The 22,613-nt window shown below is 52.4% G+C and overlaps 6 protein-coding genes across 6 annotated transcripts; 1 reads left to right on the top strand and 5 right to left on the bottom strand.

The window, feature by feature from the left end:
- Nucleotides 1-866: 866 nt before the first annotated feature.
- Z517_05583 (uncharacterized protein) lies at nt 867-1,679 on the bottom strand (the record flags this gene model as incomplete). Its single annotated transcript, XM_013430910.1, has 1 exon — nt 867-1,679. The coding sequence occupies one exon, from the start codon at nt 1,677-1,679 to the stop codon at nt 867-869; it is 813 nt and encodes a 270-aa protein (XP_013286364.1).
- A 1,891-nt stretch (nt 1,680-3,570) lies between these two features.
- On the bottom strand, nt 3,571-4,830 carry Z517_05582 (uncharacterized protein; the record flags this gene model as incomplete). The annotated part of the gene is made up of 2 exons (XM_013430909.1): nt 3,571-3,794; nt 3,945-4,830. The coding sequence occupies 2 exons, from the start codon at nt 4,828-4,830 to the stop codon at nt 3,571-3,573; spliced, it is 1,110 nt and encodes a 369-aa protein (XP_013286363.1).
- Nucleotides 4,831-6,819: 1,989 nt separating this feature from the next.
- Nucleotides 6,820-8,752, bottom strand: Z517_05581 (uncharacterized protein; the record flags this gene model as incomplete). The annotated part of the gene is made up of 2 exons (XM_013430908.1): nt 6,820-8,500; nt 8,571-8,752. 2 exons carry the CDS (start codon nt 8,750-8,752, stop codon nt 6,820-6,822), a joined length of 1,863 nt encoding a protein of 620 aa, XP_013286362.1.
- A 947-nt stretch (nt 8,753-9,699) lies between these two features.
- Z517_05580 (uncharacterized protein) lies at nt 9,700-11,787 on the top strand (the record flags this gene model as incomplete). Its single annotated transcript, XM_013430907.1, has 1 exon — nt 9,700-11,787. The coding sequence occupies one exon, from the start codon at nt 9,700-9,702 to the stop codon at nt 11,785-11,787; it is 2,088 nt and encodes a 695-aa protein (XP_013286361.1).
- Nucleotides 11,788-13,031: 1,244 nt separating this feature from the next.
- On the bottom strand, nt 13,032-14,534 carry Z517_05579 (uncharacterized protein; the record flags this gene model as incomplete). Its single annotated transcript, XM_013430906.1, has 1 exon — nt 13,032-14,534. One exon carries the CDS (start codon nt 14,532-14,534, stop codon nt 13,032-13,034), a length of 1,503 nt encoding a protein of 500 aa, XP_013286360.1.
- Nucleotides 14,535-15,219: 685 nt separating this feature from the next.
- On the bottom strand, nt 15,220-17,193 carry Z517_05578 (uncharacterized protein; the record flags this gene model as incomplete). The annotated part of the gene is made up of 1 exon (XM_013430905.1): nt 15,220-17,193. One exon carries the CDS (start codon nt 17,191-17,193, stop codon nt 15,220-15,222), a length of 1,974 nt encoding a protein of 657 aa, XP_013286359.1.
- Between the last annotated feature and the right edge of the window lie 5,420 nt (nt 17,194-22,613).

Below are 22,613 nucleotides of genomic sequence, written 5' to 3'. Positions count from 1 at the left end.
GGTTGGACTGCTGCGGCGGAGAAGAAAGGAAGAACATCCTCTCTCCGTCTTCCCTGTGTCGTTCTTCTCTATCTGTCTGGAGTGTCGTGTATTAGCTCTCTGGTGGACGGCCAGAGTCGGGGTTGACGAGAAAGACAGGGTCTGCTTGAGAAATTTGTCTTTGTCTCTGTGAGTGGCTGGTCTCTACAACGGCTGGACGTGCAACGGGCGACTCGAGAACCGAATGACGCGTGAGCGCGACCGTGTTTGCAGACCAGCCATTAGAACATGACTAAGCTACATTTAGAATAGTCAGGTGTTCACACGACTCGCCCGAGAAAAGTACGACAATGAAAAGTTCTCGTACAACTACATCTCCATAGCATACGTAAGCGCTGGCTTACTTCAATCCTTCTTTGCATTCATGTGATTATTGTTACTGGTAGTAGACGTTGGAGGCTTCGCCTTGCTTTTATGCCAAGATTGACCTTGGACGATCATGAACTCTCAACTCACGCGAATCAACGGTGAAACATTGGAGGGAAAATGCGACACAACAAAAGGGAAAAGGGAAATTTGTATCTCTAGCTAGCCAATGCCTCAGACCACGCCTAGCCCCAATTTCCATATCCTATGTACAGCTTCAAACAAGATAGGACATTGGTGAAAATAAGTGCTGAGCAGCACGAATTATGCCCCCCTAATACATTGGAAGCAGTTTCATTCACTGTAAATTGCCCTCCCGGCCGATCCGGGTGGGTCTTGGTTGGATGGGTTTTGATGTTTGAAAGGACCCACGCAAGTTGCGCTCTCTCTCGCTAATAAAAGTCGAAGACCAAGTGCTGTCATAACGATCGTCAAGGTATTAGTTTGGTAGCTCGCGGCTTCTAAAAGTTTGACGCGGTGTTGACAGGTCCGGGAGAATGGTATTGATCCAGCGTGGAACGGAACGGCGTAGAATCAGACCCTGTGGTGCCGCTGAGTTTGTCTTGGTTGAGATTGGGGTCGTAGAGATCATCGTCGTGAAGGCTCTTCTTCTTGCCCCAAATCCTCCAGGCGGTGTATGCCAATCCAGCAAGCAACAGAGCACCACCAACGCCGCCCACTACACCTCCAATGGTGGCCTTGGCTGTATCACTGAGACCCGAACTGCCGCCTTTGCCGCCTCCACCCGTCAGGGAAGCTGGATCAACACTGGTTGTGACTGGAACAAGGCTGCTACCGGTGCTGGTTAGATGGACGGTGCTCCCTTCGCTGACACTTGTGATTGTGGTAATGACCTCTTGGAGCGAGCTTGTAGTAATCAAAGTCCTTGATGGAGTAAATGTGCTAGTCTCCGTGGAGGTGGACTGGTCCGAAGTGCTGTCATCGTCAGAGGAGGAAGAGGAGGAAGGAGTACGTGTGGATGTCGACGTGATCACAGTCACCGAGGACGATGAGGTTGGGGGAAGGGTGATTGTGGAGGATGTGGTCTCCGTGGTGGCAGAGGTGGTATCGCTCGTAACAGTAGTAGTGGTCGAGTCGTCGTCGTCGCTGCTGGTCGGAGAGGTAGTTGGGGTGGTGGAACTGCTGGTGTCGGAACTGCCAGTAGACAATGGGACATTTTGTCGTTTGAAGAGTGCAATAGCATCATCGAGAGGATCTGCTGAAACGGCGGATGCACAGAGCAAGCTGAAAAAGACTACGGTGAGAGACCGCATCTTGTCGAGAAGATATGAAGCAAGGGAGGTTCGGATTCGAGGTACGAAGATGTTGAAACAATTGAGACCCGGCCTGGGAAGGCTTGAGGGCGTGAAGAGAGTGCGTCGGTGTCAAAGGTGTTAAGATATCCCCTCGAAGGCGAGTCAGGGCCGCGAACGAAGGGCCTGATCCTGGTGATGATCGAGGTAGTGAAAGGCACGTGTGCTTGGTGAGGGTTGGAAATTCGGTTCTACAAGAGTCAACGCAGGCGAGACGCTGATTGACGCTTGGTATTGGACAGATGATGGATGTTTAAGAAAAAGCGATGGTAATAAGACAAAGGGGTGACAAAGCGAGGGAAATATGGAGGTGTGTGGTGTTTGAAAGGTGAGAAAGAAGGAGAATGGAAAAAAGAGAAAAAGTGGACAGTGTCAGGTGTGAATAAGTGATGGAGTGAGTGAATGAGGGAGTTGAATAATGAATCAAGAAAGCGTACTCGGTAAAAGCAGTAGGATGAATGGATGAATTGAGAGGGTTGCAATTCTCTAGGCGCAGTGTGAGAAAGAGAGACGAAACACTGCAGGGATTGCCCCAGAGGCCCAGCCAAAGGCCCAGCGGGATCCTCATAGGGTGTCACCGGGGGGAGCCTAGCAGAGCTTAGTGGCAGCCCAGGCGGTGCGATTGAATGGGCAATAATTGGCGCACTGCCCCCCGACGCAGGAACAGGGTTGGGCGTGTTTGCACCAATTGCACGCCTGGCTCGACTCCCCCATGGGTCCCTGCAGTGCCTCAAGTTTCTTTGCATCCGAGCAAACCTGGAACCCAACAAACAATCTTCTCCCATTGTTCCCGCCTGTGCATCATAGTCACCTCTTCCGTGCCGAGCATTAGCCATTTATTTACTACTCCGTACGAGTTTTGCACATCCCTGGGCGCGCCAGTGCGCGCTTGTCCCATGGTTGACCATCCAGTGCCTAACGTGCCTATCCCCAAGGAGAAGGGCTGGTGAAGATTTCTTTGGGATGACGTACCCCTACCGACTACCGAGGACGCTTGCGTCGACTTCATGCATTGCACCAACTCTTCCCGCTGCAGCTCGCGTGTGGTTAGGACGAACGTGAAAAGAGGAGGAGAAGACCAAGACCCGACTATGCACATTCAACTCGCAAGAGGGTTCTCAAAATGTCATGTGTTACCGAGACGTAGGCGGAAGAGAGAAGGAAAAAAACTGCTCGTATCTGCATCTGTCACGCACACAAGGCACCATGCATGCGCATTCCGGGTGGCGTCTGTTACAGCGAATGGTGCGAGGGACCATACCTGGTAGTTGTGCCAACAAAACAAGTAGTAGTTGCCGTTGGTCGACCTAGGCGAGAATCTCGGACATTATTTCGCTTACGAGACAGATGGTGATTGTGTTGTGTATATACACAGTAATCAATGACCACATCAACGAGTCAGCTGGCATTGCCCACGTATGGGAATTGCTTTGAAAGAGAATCGAGGTTTGGGTGATGCACAGCAGTTCGTTGCCTAACCCGCGACAAATATACGACAAATTTTACTCAGATTCGAGGGCGAGATGGTCTCGAGTACTTCTTCCCAGTGACATGATCCGGCTCCCAGCATCCTCCGCCTCCTGCCCCCTTGCCACATGATTTAGATTTTTGTATTACCTGTTCCATAGTTTGCGCCACATGATACTGATCATTTTTGTTTTGTGAACAAACAGGACAAGAACGCCATAGCAGAACTGACCGTGCCCGTTCCTCACGAAGGCCCCAAGACCTATACATGGAGAGCGCGGTCCTGCTCAGAAATGGACCCCGCGAATATATCTCTTCATGCCGGGAAATTACACTTTTGCATGGTAGTATGTGCACCACTTCCTGGATACTTCTCCTCCCTTTTTCATATCACTGCATGTTCTGGCGACTCCGCATTATCCTCCTCTTTTACCTTGTACAGGTGGAACTGGATGAAGATGGTGATGTCCTCGACCATGGTTCCCAAACTGCCAATCAACCAAGGCAGATTCTTGATGACATATTTATGTTCGGTCGAGTGGCAGAGGATACCTGCGCCGTAGGTAAGGTTGCCCATCAGTGACAGGATGAAGAACAGCAGCGAGAGACCTGCGGAGAAGTCGACGAATTAGGGGATATTAGCCATAAAAAATCCCACGGTCAAATGTCAAATGGATTACACAGACAAAAATCTCTTTCTTGTTGAGCTGTTCAGAACGAGTTGGGGGAGAGTGGTGGAAGTCTTTTTGGGTTTTTTACCTTCGCAACTTCTATCCCTCGCATTCTTGATGATCTGAGGGATCCTGGCGCCCAGGTAGGCCACCGCGCTGAGGTACCCAAGCACCTGGGCACCGGCGGCCATCTCTTCTGAATCGGCACCGCCCGACGTAGGAGAGGGCTTCCACGCGCCAGACTCGTAGGCCAGAGCCCACCCAGCGGCGCCGACGACGCCAATAGCCAGCACGCTCATTGCGTTTCTGAACCAGAGCCTTGTGCCGGAGTCGTCGCTTTCCTCGAGGATTTTGGCCAGCTGGTCGTGGTGGGCGGCGGCAAAGCTGCTCCGTCGGCGTCGTAGACTCACACTGCTCCGCCTCCGGTCCATCGATCCCGGGATTGTGATACTGTTTGTGCGGGTGCGCTTGAGGAGGGGTTCTTCCTCCGAGCTCCCGTGCCTCGACTGCTCACCGTCGGCAGCACCGCTAGGAGCGGCACTCGTCTCGCCATCAGCTCCCGTAGCAGCAGCTGCGGCTGCACCACTGCTACTTGAAGCCGACGCCCGTGTAGAGAGCAGTGCCCGCGCTTCCCTCCTCTTGTTCCTGATGCCATAGTAGAGGCATTGTCCAATGAGCACGCCGTCCGCGATGCAAAAGTAGACGCCGATGGCGACCACGACGGGGACGAGCCCGGCCCACAGGGCGCCGGCGAGGTTTGCAATGTCACCCAGGAACCAGACGAATATGAAGAGGAGGGAGATGGCCTCAGCAGAGCCATTGCGGTAGTTTTCGATCAGCTGCGGCACGAGCAGGAATATCCAGCAGGCCAGCGAGATGGACCCAAATATGCCTGAGAAGGCTTCGCGCGTGGTGAGGGGGAGGTCGCCGTTGGTGGAAGGGGAGCTCGATAGAAAGCTGACGAGCGACGCCATTGTTGAGTGAGGAGTTTGGGCCGATGCGTAGAGAGTCAGTGCATGCCCTTAAAAGATCATGGGTTTCTTCAGCGCAAAAGTTCAGAGGGTATGTATGAAGCTGCAAAATTGGTGCTTGAGGCACAAGTACAGGCTCCATCTGTTCATCCACCACTGGAGCCACTAGCTAATCGCAAACCTTTAGGGGTGGAGTTGGGCGGGCACTGCAGGGAAAGTTGCCCCTGGCAGCCCCTGTTGGTGGTCATGGTGGGTGGTTTTCAAGAATACTTGGTGCTTCCTGATCCTGCTCATCCACTACTCGTACATACGGAGAAACTCTCTCTAGCCTGTCTCCCTGTACATTTCCCCAGAATAACATACATCATCTTGCAGCCACCAAGCGACTAACTGGCTCTAGTCTGTCCAGCATCAACCTCATACACATAATTACAAGCACAACCTCACGACTATCCTACATCCTTGTATACTCGACTGACGTGTCAACTTCTTCCCCTTCCTCCTACCATTCAATCAAAATTCCAGCCTGTATCAACAGACATATACCACCAAGCACCAACCGCCTGTGTGAAAACGTTTCCGTGAAGTTGGCTTCAGTTTGAGACACCCCGACATGCTCCCTCAAGATCTTCTATGCAGCAACAATAAGTTGCTTACCGGATCACTTCCGCCTTCACAGCCTTGCCATCCTTCATCGTGAATCGTAAAACCGTTCCGGTCATCCTTGTTACTCCTTTGTTGCCTGACACATCATGCCCACCATGACGACGGTTGCGTGGCTTCATATGTGGTTTGGTGCGTTTCGATATCTTCCTTTGAGCACTTGGCTTACAGCAGGTTGCGGTGGTCTGTCGTGAGGAGGAATATGGAAGCTTGATTCTGAGGATGATCCGGGGTCTGGGTTGTTTGGTCTTGTTGCTGCCTATCCGCAGTGTGAGTTGACGTTTTGACAAAGCCTTCGAATCCGGCAGTGATGAACACGAACTTCTCAGGTTTCTATTGGCACCCATCTTCGACTTTGATGTGGAATGTTGTCGTTGTGTGCGATTCGTGCCAAGTTTAACAGGCTTGAGTTGGATCTGAGTTGTTGTGGGCTTGGTACTGATTTCAGTTGTACCCAGAGAAATGAATGGTGAGAGGCGAAAAGCTGGTGTATCTGAATGAGGTGCACTTGCGATACCGAGCGTCTTGCAGTTGGACTGGCTTGCCCTTCGCTTTTATAAGTGATCAATCCCGATGTCGAACTGAGAGTTCAAATTATACGCTGGGGATCTGTGAGGACCTGCGTGAGGACCTCCTAGAACCCCGGCAAGAGCTTTGTTTGCCGAACGACCAGAGGAATTGTTTGATGCGATGCATGTCGTGTGGTTGGCAACATGCCCCTGAAGCGGCCTGTTTGTCTCGGTCACGGATTCCGATGTTCTTTGTTTGACATATTCCCTCCATCATCAAGCAGTAAATGAAGACGGGATCGTGATAGATGACGGAACCTGGCTGTATTCATGAAACTGAGAGCTCAGGCCCAGGCCTGCCAGGAGCACATGCTCTAGACGCACCCAAGACAACAGGGACGAGCCGATCCGAGAACCAGACGGGTACTTCATGTAGGCCCATAATTCCGCATGCTGCGGTTAGCCTTCCTGGTTTGCTGCAAAGCAATCCTGCCAGTCATTTGCCGGAGTTGTTGAGCAGATAGGCCAATGGCTTTTACCAACCAGCAATACTGGCCATTTTCGTGGACTCTGTTGCCTAATCTGGACATGTGTCGCCATGTTTCATTCCCAGCATTTGCTTTGCGTTAGACTGAGAGATGGAGTCGTTGCTTTAGGTAGAAAGCTTGTTCTTGGTGATAGGCACAACGATTATCCGAATACCCAAAGGCTCGCAAAGTCTTTGTTTGCCACTGTACGAGGTCCTCACAGTACAGGACCTTCGTACATGGCATTGGTGGCCTGAAAGACTCTCAACCATGCTCATGGACAAGCGCAGTCCTCATCCCAGCCCGCTCCGCATCATGATGGGCAACACCTTTGCTTGCAGACTCTTGTAGATGTCCAATATGCCCACCATGCCAGCCCACTTCTTGGATAAGTTGTTCAGCAGGATCAAGCAAGTCCCAGATATTTCATGGATTCCACTGAAGTCCACGGGGCCTTCTGCATCGCCGCTGAGTTCCCTCGAAAAACTCACGACAGGCAATCGCCCGTCAATCGCCAACAGACAGTGTGCCATAATAATGATAGTGGCCTGGTGGATGTAGTGGGCCGAAATCATAGTGATGGGATACATCCCCCAAGGAGTGCCCTCGGCGCCGCGGAAGAGCTTATTGTAGAATTCGACAACTTTCACCGCAGAATGGTAGCTCTCCCGCGGTATCACTTCGGTAATTTCTGGCCCTAACATTGAGTCTTTCGTCGCTGCTAGTGCTCGTAGTAAGAGAGGCTGAAATAGGAAACAGATCGAAGTATCAAACCCTGTCTCACATGTCATACTGCCCATGCCAGGTGCGGTCTCGATGAACTGTAGTTCGCGCCGCCACGCCAACATAGATTCGACACTTTGCTCATACCATATGCGAGGCAAGGTTGGTGCAACAGCCGGGAGGTATAATTCGCGAAAGATCTCAGAGCGTAGATACGTCAGCCGATAGTAGTGTGAAGTAAATATCGACTGTAGCATGTCTGGGTCGGCCATGGGGGCTTCATTCAACGAGGCAGGGTACTCGGCGGTGATGATCTCTTCTGTAAGATCCGATGGCCGGCCAAGGTGTTGTCCCATCGTCCGCTCGATACAATATAATCCCCAAAATATACCACGGCGCTTCTTCCGACTTTTCTCGTCCTCGTATTCGTCGTTGGTCTCGGTATGATAGTTGAGCTCCACGCTCAGACGACAGGCGAAATCCAACAACTTCCAGATGTCACCCTTGCGAGGCTGAAACAAAGTAAATAGAATGAGGAGTAGCAGGGCTTGAAGTGCATCTGGGGAGACATCAGAAGTTACCTCTTCAACACACTGCAAACCCTCGGAATAATACGCCATTGACTCGGTATCGTAGACGGAATGATGCCTCGCCTTGTTCGCGGAAGCGATGGCGCAGATCATGGCAACTCGGAAAAATTGATGGGCATCCTTGCCTGTGAGATACTTGACATTTGAACCATGGTTGCGCAAATAGGTGTCAATCTCGTAAGCTATATCTTCGGGATCGAAGAAGGTCGTCAGCATGTTCGTGGTCGACATGTACAAATTGATGAGCATTTCAACCTCCGCTCGTGATGGTGTAGCTCTAGGTTGTAGTGGCTCAGCGACCTCTGTGCTCTGGGCATTGAGCCAAAATTCAGGCCCGGCATAGTCTGGATGATGGACTATGGAACCCAGCTTCGACTGAGCATGTACAAGGACTTCAACCACCAGCGCGTAAGGGGAGCTGCTACCCAGGAACTGCCAACACGTGGGGTTGGCATGTTCTATAATGAAATGCTTGTCGAAAGACAGGTCGCTGGTGTAAGTGCCCCAGTCATTGAGAGGAGGGTCGAGGTTGGTGGAAGCCGTCGACGTGTTCCGTTCATGGTGAGGTAGTTTGAAGGCACTTAGAGGCTCACTTGTCCCATTGACAGATGCCTGAACAGCCCGTAGGCGGCCCAAGCGTGTCAAGAGTGAGTGGACGTAGCTTTGAAACCTGGTCAGGCTCTGTTTCGCCGTGTGACCGCAGAGGATTGGGGCTTAAGTGGCAGACTCACCTTCGCGGCAGAGTCTGTTGAAGGGCATGATCGAAAAATGTGCACTCAGCTTTGCCCTTTTGACACAGACGACAAGCAGGTAGATTTGTGTCGCACTTCCTTCTCAGACGACGACATCTTTGACAGGTGGGCAATAGACGTGTCAGATCTGCTTCGGAGATGGTCGCGTGGTCAATGTCCATGTTGTGCTATTGTGGCCGACCAAGTCCGTTGTGGCGGGTATTCAAGCAGTATACAACCAAGGACATGTGCGCTTTGGTAACACAGCCTTGCATCAAAGGCCGAGCCTGGATAGTTTTTTGGGTTTCCTGGACTTTGTTTCACCCTTCAATCAACGTCCATTCTTGGGAGCCATTTTCGAGGTAGGAAGAGGAGAACTCGAGATGAGGGATGAGGAGGAGGAGGAGTCGCATTAGCCGAGGTGGTGGGAGGGACAAAAGAAGAAGGCAATTTCGAGGTGCAGCGAGGGTTGTTGGCCCTACCACGATTGTCCGTCTGCCGTACAGGAGCCGGGATCAAGGTCGGAGGTCAACGGCGAGGGCGATGAGCGATAGGCGGAGGCAAGGAGGGCCAACAGAGGGGGAAGCGTTGGGAGAAATGAGAAAGAGGAAAGTGGGCAGAGGCGGGGGTCTCACTGGCTGCCATGGGCTCCAGGGCTCAATGGCTCAATATGGGCTGATGTGTTTGCCCTGCGTGGGTTGCGATAAGGGAGAATCACTTGCCCTGCGCCCTTCCACTTCCACCTCCACCTCCACCATCGCAACCAACTACATACGACCATCATCATCGAGAAAACCTACCGTCGCCATCACCTACCTATTAGATGAACTTTCGCCTCCTTCGATTCGGCCGTCTAGCCCATCTAGAGTATTCAGCCAAGCCATCTCAAAAAGAGGGTTCCTTATCCCCCTCTCCTCCTACCCATCAGTCTCGTCATTGTTACCACCAACGACGCCAGCCACCACTACGACCACTACCACCGTCACCGCGATTGTCGGCTATTGAGCCATCGGCATATCCGATGGGGTTGGTGCGAAGGCCAACAGGTTGTCATTATCCGTGCACAACACCTGCACTCTCAATGCAACACTAAAACACTCACCGGGCCACCTCCTTGACTGTTTCCACCATGAGTGAATGTCGTCGGTCGGTACTCTCTTGCGCTCGTTGTCGCAGAAGGAAAATCAAATGTGATCGAGCCATCCCCTGTGGCCAGTGCATCGCCGCAAAGTCGGAATGCACCGGCTTCAGTTCCAAGGACCAAGATCCCACCATTCCTAGGAGCATCGTCCAGCATCTTGAATCTGAGATTGCAAAGGTCGAAGGGGAACTCGCCCGCAATGGCCATTTGGAAGAACTCAATGCGTCGGACATTCTGGCGGGAATGCCCACCAACGACGGCATTCCTATTGAGGATCCCGTATTACCAATCATTGATCTGCCCATCTCCAAGAAAGAAGACACGCCCAAATTGACGCTCAATGTCGATGGTCTATCCCCACCGACTGCACCGAGAGACACGATTCGAGATGAAGTCATGAGTTGCGGAGAATTGCAGGCAATGATCTTTGCCATTCTCCCAACAGGCCCAGGAATTACCGATCTCATCTCGAGAGTACGCATGAGCCTGACGCCGTCTACCGCCATAGCATCAGGATCCCCCAGAGAAGCGCGCAGAAAATCCATCTCACGGGCCAGCCATGAAGTCAGCTGTACCATGCTCAAATCTATCCCAACTCCCATTCTGCGAAGTCTCATCAAGAAATACATGACGAGGGTCTATCCCATCTACCCTGTTCTCCATGCTCCCTCACTATGGCAGCAGCTTGAGCGAGTCATCAAGACGCTGCAAGAACTCCCCGAAAAGCATCGCGCTGTTCCTCCGTCCTTTGATTTTCTCATCATTTACCTCATGCTTTCTATCTCGGCTACACTGGGCAGTGCACGAACAGGCCACGAGGCCAAGCACATGGTATTCTCGGGATCTCTCTTCGAGGAAGGCATCCAACATCTGACCGACAAGGCCAAGATTCCCTCCGACCTTGCTGGGATCCAGGTCACGCTTATGGTTCTCCAATATGCGTCTATCAACCCTCGGCTTGCGAATGTCTGGATGTTAACCGGGGCTGCCATGCGCGCATGCCTAGAACTTGGTCTGCATCGTGAAGCGCCCGAGGCTCTGAACTTTGACCCTTTGACTCTGGATCTTCGGCGACGTCTTTTCTGGTCAGCATATAATTTCGATCGTGCCATCTGTTCGGCACTGCAGCGGCCACTCTCCATTCCAGATCAGACCATTGACGCTCGGTTCCCTTCCATCCTTGACGATAAGCATATCCACCCCACTGGCATCGATCCAACAGGTGCTGAAACCAAAATTCACATGTTACGATGGGTGCATTTCCGTCGCTTGCAGAGCGCCATGACTGAAGTGCACTTCCAAGGCAAGCCTCTCGAACCAGGGCAGTCGTGGGAAGACTGGCTTGTCTCGATGGAAAGACGTCTCCAGGCGTGGTATGAAGATTATAATGACGGTCATGAGTTGACAGAATTCACCCTGGCGCATGGCTTGACCAATCTACATCGCCCATCACCTCGAGTACCCTTGCCAGGGCCCAGAAGTCTGATGGTGGCGTTTGAGGCTGCCTGCTCCAGCGCCAAATGCCTACGCGACCACATCCTAACAGGTTTCTATCGACGTTCGTGGCTGATCGCTCATCATGTGCTTGAAAACAGTATGGTCGTGCTATTCTGTCTTCGCCACGGCTTTGACGCCATCTCGTCTCGCTTCAATGCCCAGCAAATCTTCGAAATGACCAAGGTCTTCACAGCGAACTTTTTAGCCCTCGCCGCGCAGGGATGGAACGAGGTGTCCAATTACGCCGGCGTGTATGAGCGCCTTTTAGGACCACTACTGGAGTCCGTCTTTTCAAATCGGCCTCCTTCTCTATCATCGTTCGGTCCTGCACAGGATGCAGAACTCACGCGCCTGCTCTATCCTGGACCTGCTCAGCTCGATAAACTCCGCTTCGGGAGCCGCTCAGGGCTTGAGGGAGACGGATTACCTGCATTTGACGTCGGCACGTTGAATTGGGAGGAGTTCAGCGTAAGTGACTCAAGGTCAGCGAGTGCGGAGGGATTCGTTGCAGGATGGGATCTATTTGATCCCAATGCGGTGGGAAGTGGAGGTCATGATTTGGTCTTTGGGATGGCGTGATGAATTTGCGACAAACTTCAACTGGACATAACAGCATTGGAAGCCTCCCAACAGTGAGCATGTGGGGTTTGCCACTACAAAAATGGCCGAAAAAGTCGGGCGTCTGTTGTTTTCAAAGACCGTCAGCCAGGGGACCGTGTGTTTGCTAGGTTGGGGTTATGCTGGTTCATGTCAGATTCGACCCACTCTCATCACGACATGGTCCCATCGTTATCCATTATCGGCCGATGTGGCGAACAATTACTACGAGGGAAGTAACACCGAAACGTTTTCGCGTCAGCAATGAGCCGCAAAGACTGTTCTGTGAAATTGGGCGCTTCTTGGCCCATTTTCCACGAGATGAGTTTGTCGAGTCCCAAAAACGGCCTGTCTATGGCGGCGCTGTCTATACAGAAGGGGATATGTCTGGCCGGTGCTAGAATTGGATTCAACGCCGCCGGGCCGCTGTACGCCAAGGAGAACAGAAGGACTGTCAGTCCGGACACGTCTACGATGCTCCAAAGTCGTTTGACTATGGGGGAGGCTTTCCCCTGGGACATCCCAGACACCAACCAAAACGCGAGCCTGACCGTTTCGGACTAACGGCCCATTGATATTTTGTTGGCTTTTGATCATGTATTATTCAGGGGACGTAAAATAACGATCATGGCGTTCCCACCAGAAACTACTAGGTAGGGTGTTGGAGCGTGGGTCTCTAAGCAAAAAGGCAGGACAGAATGTGATGTCGTCTGCTAGTCCAAGGTGACTTGTTGATATATCGATGTATAATTCAGAAATATATGTTTGTTTTTTCCTCCGCGCATGTCCTTGTACCTAGCGAGTAGGTATGTGTATGTGTTATGTATGTATAATTATATACCGAGGATATGTCATGTATGTGGTTGGGTGGCCTGAAATAGCAAACCACAACCACAACCACGACTACAAACTACGAGGTACTTTAAACAGCAGACTGTGTTTCAAAAACGCGCGAGGATTGCTGAAGAAGAGATCCGAGTTGACTTGAGTTGAGATGAGAGGAAATAGGAATAAGGAGAACGGGAGACAGAATGGCAGCGCGAACCTTATCGGTTCATATCCGTATCGAGTAGTTGTTGCGGGCGAGAGAGGAAAAGGGAAAGGACACAAAAGGCGGATTGGACTCGAACTCTGACAATGATTTCGACACTGCTATACATTGTTGTATGGCATATGGATACACAGGTTGGTTGACTGCGCGATCGGATAGAACCATGGGGCCTGGCTCATGGATACCGTGGAAAGATGGCTTCCAGTCTCTGGACCAGCGCATCCGGCACATTCGCCTGCGATACGGTCGTGGTCATCGAGCTCTCCCTATCTTTCGCATCCTTGCCAGAACGAGTCTTGAGAAGGTCCCGCCAACTTGTCACATTGTGCAGCTTGATCTCTTGGTCCAGCATCTCCGCCTCCTCCACATCTACGCGTTGTTCCGTACGCATGCCCACTGTTCTTGCCTGGCTCCCGAATTGTATTTTCCGCGTTGCCCAGACCACCTCATTCCCACGCTGCCCCGGATCTGGCGTTGGGCTTCGCAGCGTCAAGGTTTTCAAGACGCCGCGGTTTGCGCAGAGTTGGACCTCGTGTTGCTCCAGCATCCCGCTGGCAAAATCGAATATTGGAGTCTGTTCGAAGATCCAACTCGGCGAAATGAGTTCTTGCATGCCCGTCGCCACCACAGGATTCAGCACATCGTACTCCTCGGTACCGGCTGGGAGAGTGATCTCATCAACCCCGGGTCTGCGAACACTGTCCTCTCCGTACATCTTCCAGAATTCCCTTTTGATGGCTTCCGTGATCTCTACTCGGATTGCCTCCCTCTCGCGGAGGTCAGGCGTCCACGCGAGATTCCCGACTTTGCTGCGCACACTCTCTACGCCTTTGGCGCTGATCAGGCCTCGACCGGGACTTCGCAAAAACGCAGAGATTTTGTTCACATACGGGCTGGAGTAGAGCAAGGTCCCATGATGGAGAGCGCGGCCTCGGGTTAATTTGTACGCACTTCCGCTAACTTTCAACCACTCGCCCCCATCGGGTTGGAGCATGACAATGTCATTGCGGTCGTTGACCCGGACAGCTCCAAAGCCGTACCTTTCATCTGTGACGGCCGATGACGAGGATGTAGCTCTAGCGCTTGCAAGGCTTTCAAGCCCCCGCACTACCATTTCAGCATGGGTGCTTCTCTTAAAAGCCTTGGTGTTCGGGACAATCACTGAATAATTGAGATTTCCCGAGTCGTGGAAGACAGTGCCACCTCCGCTGCGGCGCCGGACAAGGTCAATGGGCACAACGTTTGTTGACACATTGTTCTCGCCATCTCTTTTGACCGCTTCCACTACTTGCTTTTCAACAGGGAGCCCCTCTTGCAACCTCTTGAGATCCGCCTCGAGCCATGGGTTCTGATTGCGGCCGATAACCACACAAGGTCTGTTGGTGTAGAACAGGAGGATGTGTGAGTCGGGATGTGACTTGGTAAGCAGAAAGTGCTCGATCGAGAGGTTGAGATACGGATTGTCCGAGGTCAGATGGAAGATGAAAGGGCCCGTCCCTTGCGAGACACGGGATAACTCTTCAGGACCCCATTCTGGATTCGGGGCGCCTGTGGTGCCAGGATGGATGCGGCGACGGTGCACTGCAGTCAGGAGGAGGCTAGCCCGTGATAGGTTTCTAGACCGACCAGAGGATACCCGGTTCAACGAGGTCAAATGCAGCCATGGAGCCGACCGCATTGAACAAGCAAAGCCCCGTCAAAAACGATGTTTCCCGTACAAGGAAGGTGACAGAACCATTCGAGGCGCAGGAGGCGCAACAATGTGCATCGTCACAAAAAGCAAATGTTAATGGTCATGGGCTACGGAAGGAAGGTCAAGCGGATGATCTGATGATCAGAGGAACATCGGAACACCGGAACATGGAAATTGTTTCTCATCTGTCCCTTGTTCTCTCACTCTCTGTCTGCTCTCCTCTCCCATTCTCATTTACATGCTCGGTACATACTTGTAGGATATTTCTCATCTTCATTCGTTGCCCTCAAACCTCCGTGGTCATCGAATGCATGCATCGTTCCTGCATAATCTTTCAAGGGTATCAATTCGTGATTCGGCTCCTCCCCCACGCCATGCTCAAAGTTCCTCCGGCCCGCATATGGACGGACGGACGTCCAGCGGGCACATACGACTATATCCAGGCGCCAAAGTCCCTCCCAAGTAATGCTTACCCTTGCACGCTTGTCCCTCCTGCGGCTCCTTCGTGCGCCTAAAACCGATTCGGAAAATAGTGTTGGCCAACCATAATCGCCATTTCTGCAAAGACCTAAACTGGAGAGCAGGGCCCATAATGCAGATGCATCGTCGCTCTGCAAACACCTCGCCATCTCGACCAGACAGTACTTTTGAGGGAAACCCAAGGCTCAGCTTAATCATCGTCCACACGCCGCTTGCCCACAGACACCGGCGCGCCAACACCCTCTTCGACTTCCGGCACGCCAATATTGGTATCTGACCAGGGCTCTCGCCAGCTGCAGCCCGACGCAGTATAGAGGCCTTGCCTAGCATCGGCCACCCGATGGGCTCTTCCAGATTCGATCTCCTGATGAAGCTTGTCGGAGAAAAGAAATTGCCTGACGACTTTCCTTGTGTCCTCCCAACCTGACACCCCCATACTGGTGGATAGACTCTGGTAGCGATCGTGGAACCAGCGCTCCTCCGCGGCGCTCACGGGATGCACTTTCTCCGCCAGTGAACCCACATACAGCGCCCACAGTCGCAGTCGTCGGAATTGCGCGGCGTCATCCTCAGAGGCACTCTCTGTCAGCTTCTTGCGGAGATCCGTGATGAGCTTGAGCCCGAATCGCGTCGGTTCCGGTGAGCCCAAGACCATGGCCGTCATCAATGCCGTCGCAACGCAAGTGTAAGCCTGTGTCACGGGCCGCTGAAACAGGTGAGGATATATCGCTACATTCACGTAATGGTCTGCGAGACGCGAGATGCAGTCGAACTTGCGCAGTTGCTTCCATCTTAGTAGTTGATCATCGCTGGGAACGTCGTGTGTCTGGATGTACTCTTGCGCTTTGAAAAGCTCCCGTAAGTCAGTAATCACCGCTTTCATGATGGGATGCTCGACCAGCGGATCAATGGTGGCGGCGTGGTCTCCAAAAACCCCTGCGGAAAGCAAGCGAGCCTTCCAGGGCTGACTCAAGGGCCCGGGAGTCCACTCTGACGACGGGAAGAGTGGGCGAGTCTCGTACTTGAGAGCAAAGTAGCAGTCGCAGGAGAGTAAGTCTTCCCGAAACCAGGCATCTAACAGAATGACTCCGCCGGCTGCGTTGACGAGGTTTCGCAGCATTTTGAGGTGCATGCGCGCGATCGAGGTGTTGTCGACAAGCGTTTCGGACGAAAAGAGCTTCAGGATGGCTTTGAGGGTGGCTAGGTCTTGCGGTCCAGGGCGAGCCACCCGCTGCCTCAACTCTGTCATGGCCTGACCTTGAAAATATCGGGATTGATAGGCGAGGCTTTCGTCCTCGGTGAGAACGCTCATGGCGGCTGCCAAAAGGCTCAGATATGCATTGGCGTAACAAGCATCCTGATTGATTAGAGCTGTGTCGTCCCAACTTCTGGCGATCTCGTATGACCCTTCGCTTTTGTCTGATTCTCTCGGCCAGCTTTGAGGGATGAATACTTCGTAGGCGAACGCTATAAGACTGTTAACCAGTGGAGTCATGGTTAAGGATGTCGGTTCGAACGAGCTTGCGCCGGGGTCTAACGGCCTGCTGGACGAACTCAAGAGGGAAGTGGGATCATCTTCGATCATGCTCGAATGTGCCGATGGCGTCGATGTGGTCGACGTTGGCAGTCCGCTACTTGACGCTTGACCAGAGCTGATTCCAGGATAGCCAAGCTGAAGAGGTTGTTCGGTCATCCATGGATCAAATCCAAACGGAGCTGGGGGGTTAGCTCTTGACTGTGAAGCATGTGTCAACGGCGCTCTATTGTAAGGATTCACAAAGGGATCTGGACATACAGACTGCGGTTGTGACTGTGATGGCTGTTGTTGCTGCTGAGGCGGCGACCGCAGCAGCGGGGGTTGTCTCTGTTGTGGCTGCTGTGAAGGAGGGGAGAGTGGCCCCACGGGAACATTAGCAGACGCTCGTAGCTTTTTCGCTTGCTCCTGCTTCTTCCAACGCTCATAGCGGTTCATCACATGCCAGGACACGGCAGCATTGTGGTCTTTGGAATCAATATTGCCGGCATCCTTGTTGACGAAGGAGAACTCGCCCTTGAATGGAGCTGGTTGATCCGGAGAACGCTTGTCTTTGGACATGGATCTTTGAGACAACTGATGAGCGATGTCTTCTCCCAGGGAATGCTGATACACAAGAGTAGTAGCCATCCTGGAGGCAAAGCGTCGACACGGCTGTTTTGAAGGAGAGAATCCATGGTGAAGTCGGGCGAGAAGGCGGTAGGTCGTTCTATACCGATTTCCAAATGTTTAGCTGAGCATTTGCAGAGCGATGGAAGGTTATCGCAGATCTTCCATAGCGCTCGAGGCCCAGACACGAGGCGATAATTTCTGGATCAGTTGGTGTCAAGGACTAAACCCGTTATTGCAGGGCAGCTTTGCAATTCTATTGGAAGTTGTTCCGGATTTCAGGAGAGGCTTGACTGAGATCTCGAGCCCGATGGACCATAGACGGCCATTTCCCTCTCGGAAGAGGCACCAAGCTGACGGCCGAGGGGAGACTCTTCCTTGATGCAGTAGGTTGTGGCTTGTATTGAAGACATCCCATACAATGACATAAGCACATTGGCCCTCGGAAAATGCGCAGACACAGCCTGCGGGATCACACAGAGCATGGGATGCCAAATCCACGCTCGGCTCGAGCCTTTGGGTGGTTTTCCTTCGTGTTGGCGCCAAAGCGATCGGGCGGACACGAGCGCCAATACGAGGGAAGTGGGATATGTGCCATGCCTTGTGCCGCATCTGCTTAAGTCAGACCCTCGTCATTCCCTGCAATCGAGCCTGCCGTGTGGTTTCCTGGCGAGGTTTAGTGCCTCCAGTAGCGCAAGTTGGTCCTTGTAATAATCGATAATGGTTAGCTAAGCTGGAGAAGATGAGCAAGTCACCCACAAGTGAGTGGTACCAGGTGGGAAGCGAAGAGAGGGGCCCTGGTGACTAACCCTGATCCTCGAGTATTTTGGCCCTCGTCACTAGGATGAGCCGAAGCTGCACCGTCGTCAATGAGTGTTTAGTCATAGCACCTTGTGTTGGTAATGGTGGTTGGTGATCTATTCCCAGCATCTAGTCGCGCGGAAACAACATTGCGACAGATTGATTTCTTGCTCTCGCTTGCCATTTTGTGAATAGTCCCTCCTCTTCGCTAGGATGACTGGTAGATCCTGCGTTGACTGAACCTCAGATGACCTCCCAGTGTTTTCTTGTTCGGTCTGATTCTTTCGTAGGAGGACGGCGCTGAAAGGGTTCCGCAGCTAGTGACAGTGGTCAATCGTTGGTTCGGTGTTTCGTAGGACTCTCGATGGATGGGGGATTGCCCGCCAGGATTGACTCCATGCAATGGACGGGAGACCTTGGGCAGCCAGCTGAGCCGACGACGCACACAGTGCATCTATCTGGTACTCGGCAAGTAGGACGTCTCGTAGAGGTGATTCGAAATCCCGGCACCTCAGACGTAGAGATGATGGCGATGCCGCCGGGTGTTGGGGGTTTGACGATTTTGCAAGCCGCAGGAGGTGGAGGAGAGGGTAGAGTGTGACCCAGAACTGAGAGCCACGCAAAGAGCATCTCTGGTCAAAGCCTGCACTTGTGGCCCGGTTGACTACTCTTCCCAAGGCCAGCGGAATGTCATCACCACCGATTAGAGATTCTCTTCTGAGCGAGATTTTGGGACGGGCGACAAAGAAATTTCTCTTTTCTATCCCGGCCAGATGAGTGGGGCTCTTATATAGCCTTGCTCAGTGTCCTAATTGGGAATGCTCTCTAGAATGTCTTTGTAATACGACGGCACCCAGATCAAGCCACCATCAAAAGAGTTACATACCTCTAAACTGCCAACGACGACCTCTTTAACCAGTCTTGGTCAATACATAGTGTAATTTGTCAGAAGCACTGCGATCACAAACCCTAAGGCTCAGTCGAGTCGAGCAATACGGATCTGTACCTCAACAGCCACAGCTCGACTCAAGGATGGACGAACCGTCTGTCGAGTAGTTTTGAGAGGAGGGGGGGGGGGGGGGGCTTTCCGAGCTAAAACCACCGTAGTCTCTAGAAGCATTGGGTTCGTTCGACTTCGAGGCAAATGGAGGTGTTGCAGTCTTTGCTGGGCTTTGTCTTTTTTGGAATATGCCTTGAGCCTGGCCATGGGTCCGCTGGGAAACTGGGATGGACCACAATGTCGCTGGCGCAATCGACAGTTCCCTTGGCCGAGAGGCTTGCCAGTCACAGAAATGCCTCATAACAAGGGATTCGCTTTGCTCATTTCAAAACAACCAGCATGCTAGTCTGAGCAGTGCAAGCAGAAACTTGCTGCCACGCAGTATCTCCCTAATCACAACGCCGAGTAGCACTAGGTATGCGATTGTTGAAAGACAACGCATTTCCCTGGCTAGTCAAGTAGACCAATTCCTGCGTAGGGATTTCCCCATCGAGAGAGGTAGTGTCATGGCCGTGCAGACGGCGCAATAGATGCGGTGATGAAACAAAATGCCCCTTGGTCCTCGGGTCAGGCAAACCCTGGCAAAGCAGATGACGTACCCGAGATAGAAGGAGGAGGACGACGACGTGCGAGTTCAGGAGTCGTGTGCTTTGGCCACAAAATCATGGAACGGCAATTCAGGCGACGCAGCGGGTAAGAATCCAGGACGCTCATCACTCGAGGCACAAGGACTTTTGCCAGTCGACATCTCCTGTGTCTGGTACTGTCGCCCCCTCTCCACTAGGGAGGTGGAAGGACAACCTTCCGTGGATCGAGTCGTATCGGATCGAGGGCTGCGCACCGCACATAGACAGCATGCTGCAATTACACAGGAAAGCGTCGACCTAGAGCATATTAGGCGAATTCAATCTCAGAGGCTGGACACCTCCTAGAAATGTTGGCGGCCGTCAATTGTCTTGAGACTCGTAGTGATGGGGAAGAGAATGCTGACTGACACGTGCCATGCACACCACCTGATAGAGAACACCCTTCACACCCTTCACACCCTTCCAACATGAAACAAAACACAAGGCCGCTAAACTTAAAGTGCGAGGGCGGTTCGGGATGGCTAGGGAAGCACAATGATCCGCATAAAAGGCGGCTGTCATATCCGCAGTGGCGCTTGTGGAGCGTGTCAGACGGGATCTTTGTGGCTGATCAAGAGCACAAGAATTGTGCCTATTTGCTCTTTTCTTGTTGTACGGACATAAGTCAGGGAGGGCACGACCTGGTACAACCCACAGATCTTAAGCCCAAACTTGGTGCAAACAACGAACCTATCAACCGGCCCGCATCATGGGTCAACCAAAAGACGGGAGTGTATCCTTCATCTCGCTCGCCACCTCTTGTTCTCGTGTCCGGTTGGGCCCAAGACGTCAATGTCAGGCCTTCGAAGGTGGCATGACTCGTTAAAACTTTGCCCAACATGAATGCCGAAGTGTGCCTCACAGTGGCTGGAATCGAAAGTCCGTCCAAGCTTTGGATCAGAGAAAATGTGGTGGCGGAAACAGAGGGCAGGGAGATCGCCAGAAATGCGGGGGATCTTCCATACAAGTGATTTGCCAGCAAGTTGCTGGCGCTCCCATCTAGGAGATTGATGTGTATCGGTAGGGTTGGTATAGTTGGAGGGTTTAAAAGACGACTGACCCGGAGTACAAACGAAGTAAAGTTGAAGGCGCAGAGAGGCGTTGTGGACTCTGAGCAAGTCTCTTGTCCCTTGGTCTTTGTCATCCTCCTCGGTCCTAATGCGGAGGAATGATAACTTGCGGTTAAGAAGCCTCCCTTTGCGACAGCAGCCGAGTATTCAGGCACACCCGGAGATGCCAATACCGGGTTGTTATTTTAGGGAGGGCATAATCAACCTGCTGGAAGAAGTAGTCTCACTGATTGGGACGGCATTTCCCAAGCACATGGGGCGAAGCAGGTCCACCTGGAGTGGATCGCAATGATATAAAGTACGCCATCGGTGGAGGCACTGGATAGCCCTTCCAGCGAACCACTGGAGGCAAATCTCCACCTCAGTGCATGGTGGCAACGGTCGGAACTTGACACATGTTTGGAGTTGAAGGTTTAGAACCGCCTAGGATTCAAGTTTGCTCCGCAATGCTCTGCGTACTCGCAATCTTCAGAGAGTCATCGCCGTCAGAAATGGATCTCGAAAGTAGGGTGAGCCTTAAGACTGGGCGTGGGTGCGGTTGGTAGGAACCCTGTCAGTGCTGGCTGCGAACATGCAGAGGGGCTAGGTCCGCCAGTATGCGCTAATCCATGAGTAGTCCTCTGCTGATCTCAAACGATCGCGACGATCGCATGCTCAAGGTTTGCGCGGTCCAACTTGAAGCATGTGAAAGGTTCAGAGACAAACCCCAAGGCGGTCTTCCTCCCCCCATGGTTCACAAATCAAGCTGAGGCTCAACTGCCACACTGCTCTCTTCTGCGTCAAAAAGATGACCAATACTGGTGGAGACAAAGCGCCATGAGATTCCTGAAGATTTGCTGTGACGTTGCCGAAGCGGCAGGGTTAAAGTCTGTTGTTAGGGGGCCTCGAGTAGTCTGAGCGGGCAGCAGCGGTAGGATTTGTTGGCTCAATGTGGCTTTCACCTAGTTTCTGTGCTTGTTCTCGGCGGGATGCTCCATTCGCTCTTCAGCCCTTGATCCCCAACCAGTTTGAGCAATGGTATCTTAAGCCCTGGCATGACTTTCTGCATCTTCTCCACACTTTTTGCTCGCCGTCATTAGGTAGTGTGGCAGCCAGGAACGGCACGCGCCCAACGCAATGTAGAGGCAAAGCGTTCTGCATTGCGATGGTTGTGGAAGGAACAATATTGAGAAACCCTCCTCCATGTTCATGCAGTTCCCGTCTCTCCGGCATGGAGTGCAGTAGCAAGGCACAAGGGCGTCGCTCAAAAACCATCCTGCGCTGTCCCGACATTATTTTCTTATGGTATGAGGGGCCGCTGATGCATGTTTATGTTGGCTCAGACCACGGCGTCGACAAGATGGCTATGTCTAGAAAGGTCGTACGACGCACAGTAACTGAGCCCGGTCGAAGCAAGTCCGACTTCATGCTGGATAAATTCACACCTCGTATTCAAACGTGGTCTGGACGTGTTGTGGCGACTGTGCCTGTCCCAAAGCAGAATCCTGATGATAAGGCAAAGAAGCCCAACTCGTCCTCTCGCAAAATGTATGCAAATTCCTTGCTGCAGCCTGCATGAGCTGTGAGTGTGCGTCAAAGCCAGTGTTTTCGCAACGGAGACAGCTGCCTCACTTGTCGACCTGCAGAATCGAGAACGTGTAACTCTGTGACGGGCAGAAAAAGAACCCGACGTGCCGGCGATGAGAGGTATTTTATTTTACTTTTCCATGAGCGTCATTGCCTCGTCCTGTGCCTCTCAGATTCTCTTCGTACTCCCCTTTACTCGGTACACCTGAAGCCCATTCTTTGCACTTTTCTGAACTTGTCTCTGATCATAGTACCTTTAGACCTGATTGAGTGCGAACATGACCGGGGCTAGCTAGGATTATGCGAGTGATGGCCTGTCGAGGTGGGTGGGAGGAGCAGGGATTCAGAAGGACCAAGGGCCGTAGCGATGCAGGCGTC

The sequence above is a fragment of the Fonsecaea pedrosoi genome, assembly GCF_000835455.1.
Source record: "Fonsecaea pedrosoi CBS 271.37 unplaced genomic scaffold supercont1.3, whole genome shotgun sequence".
Lineage (NCBI taxonomy): Eukaryota > Fungi > Ascomycota > Eurotiomycetes > Chaetothyriales > Herpotrichiellaceae > Fonsecaea > Fonsecaea pedrosoi.
The sequence above is the reverse complement of the archived record's forward strand: the minus strand, read 5'-3'. Positions and strand labels throughout refer to the sequence as shown.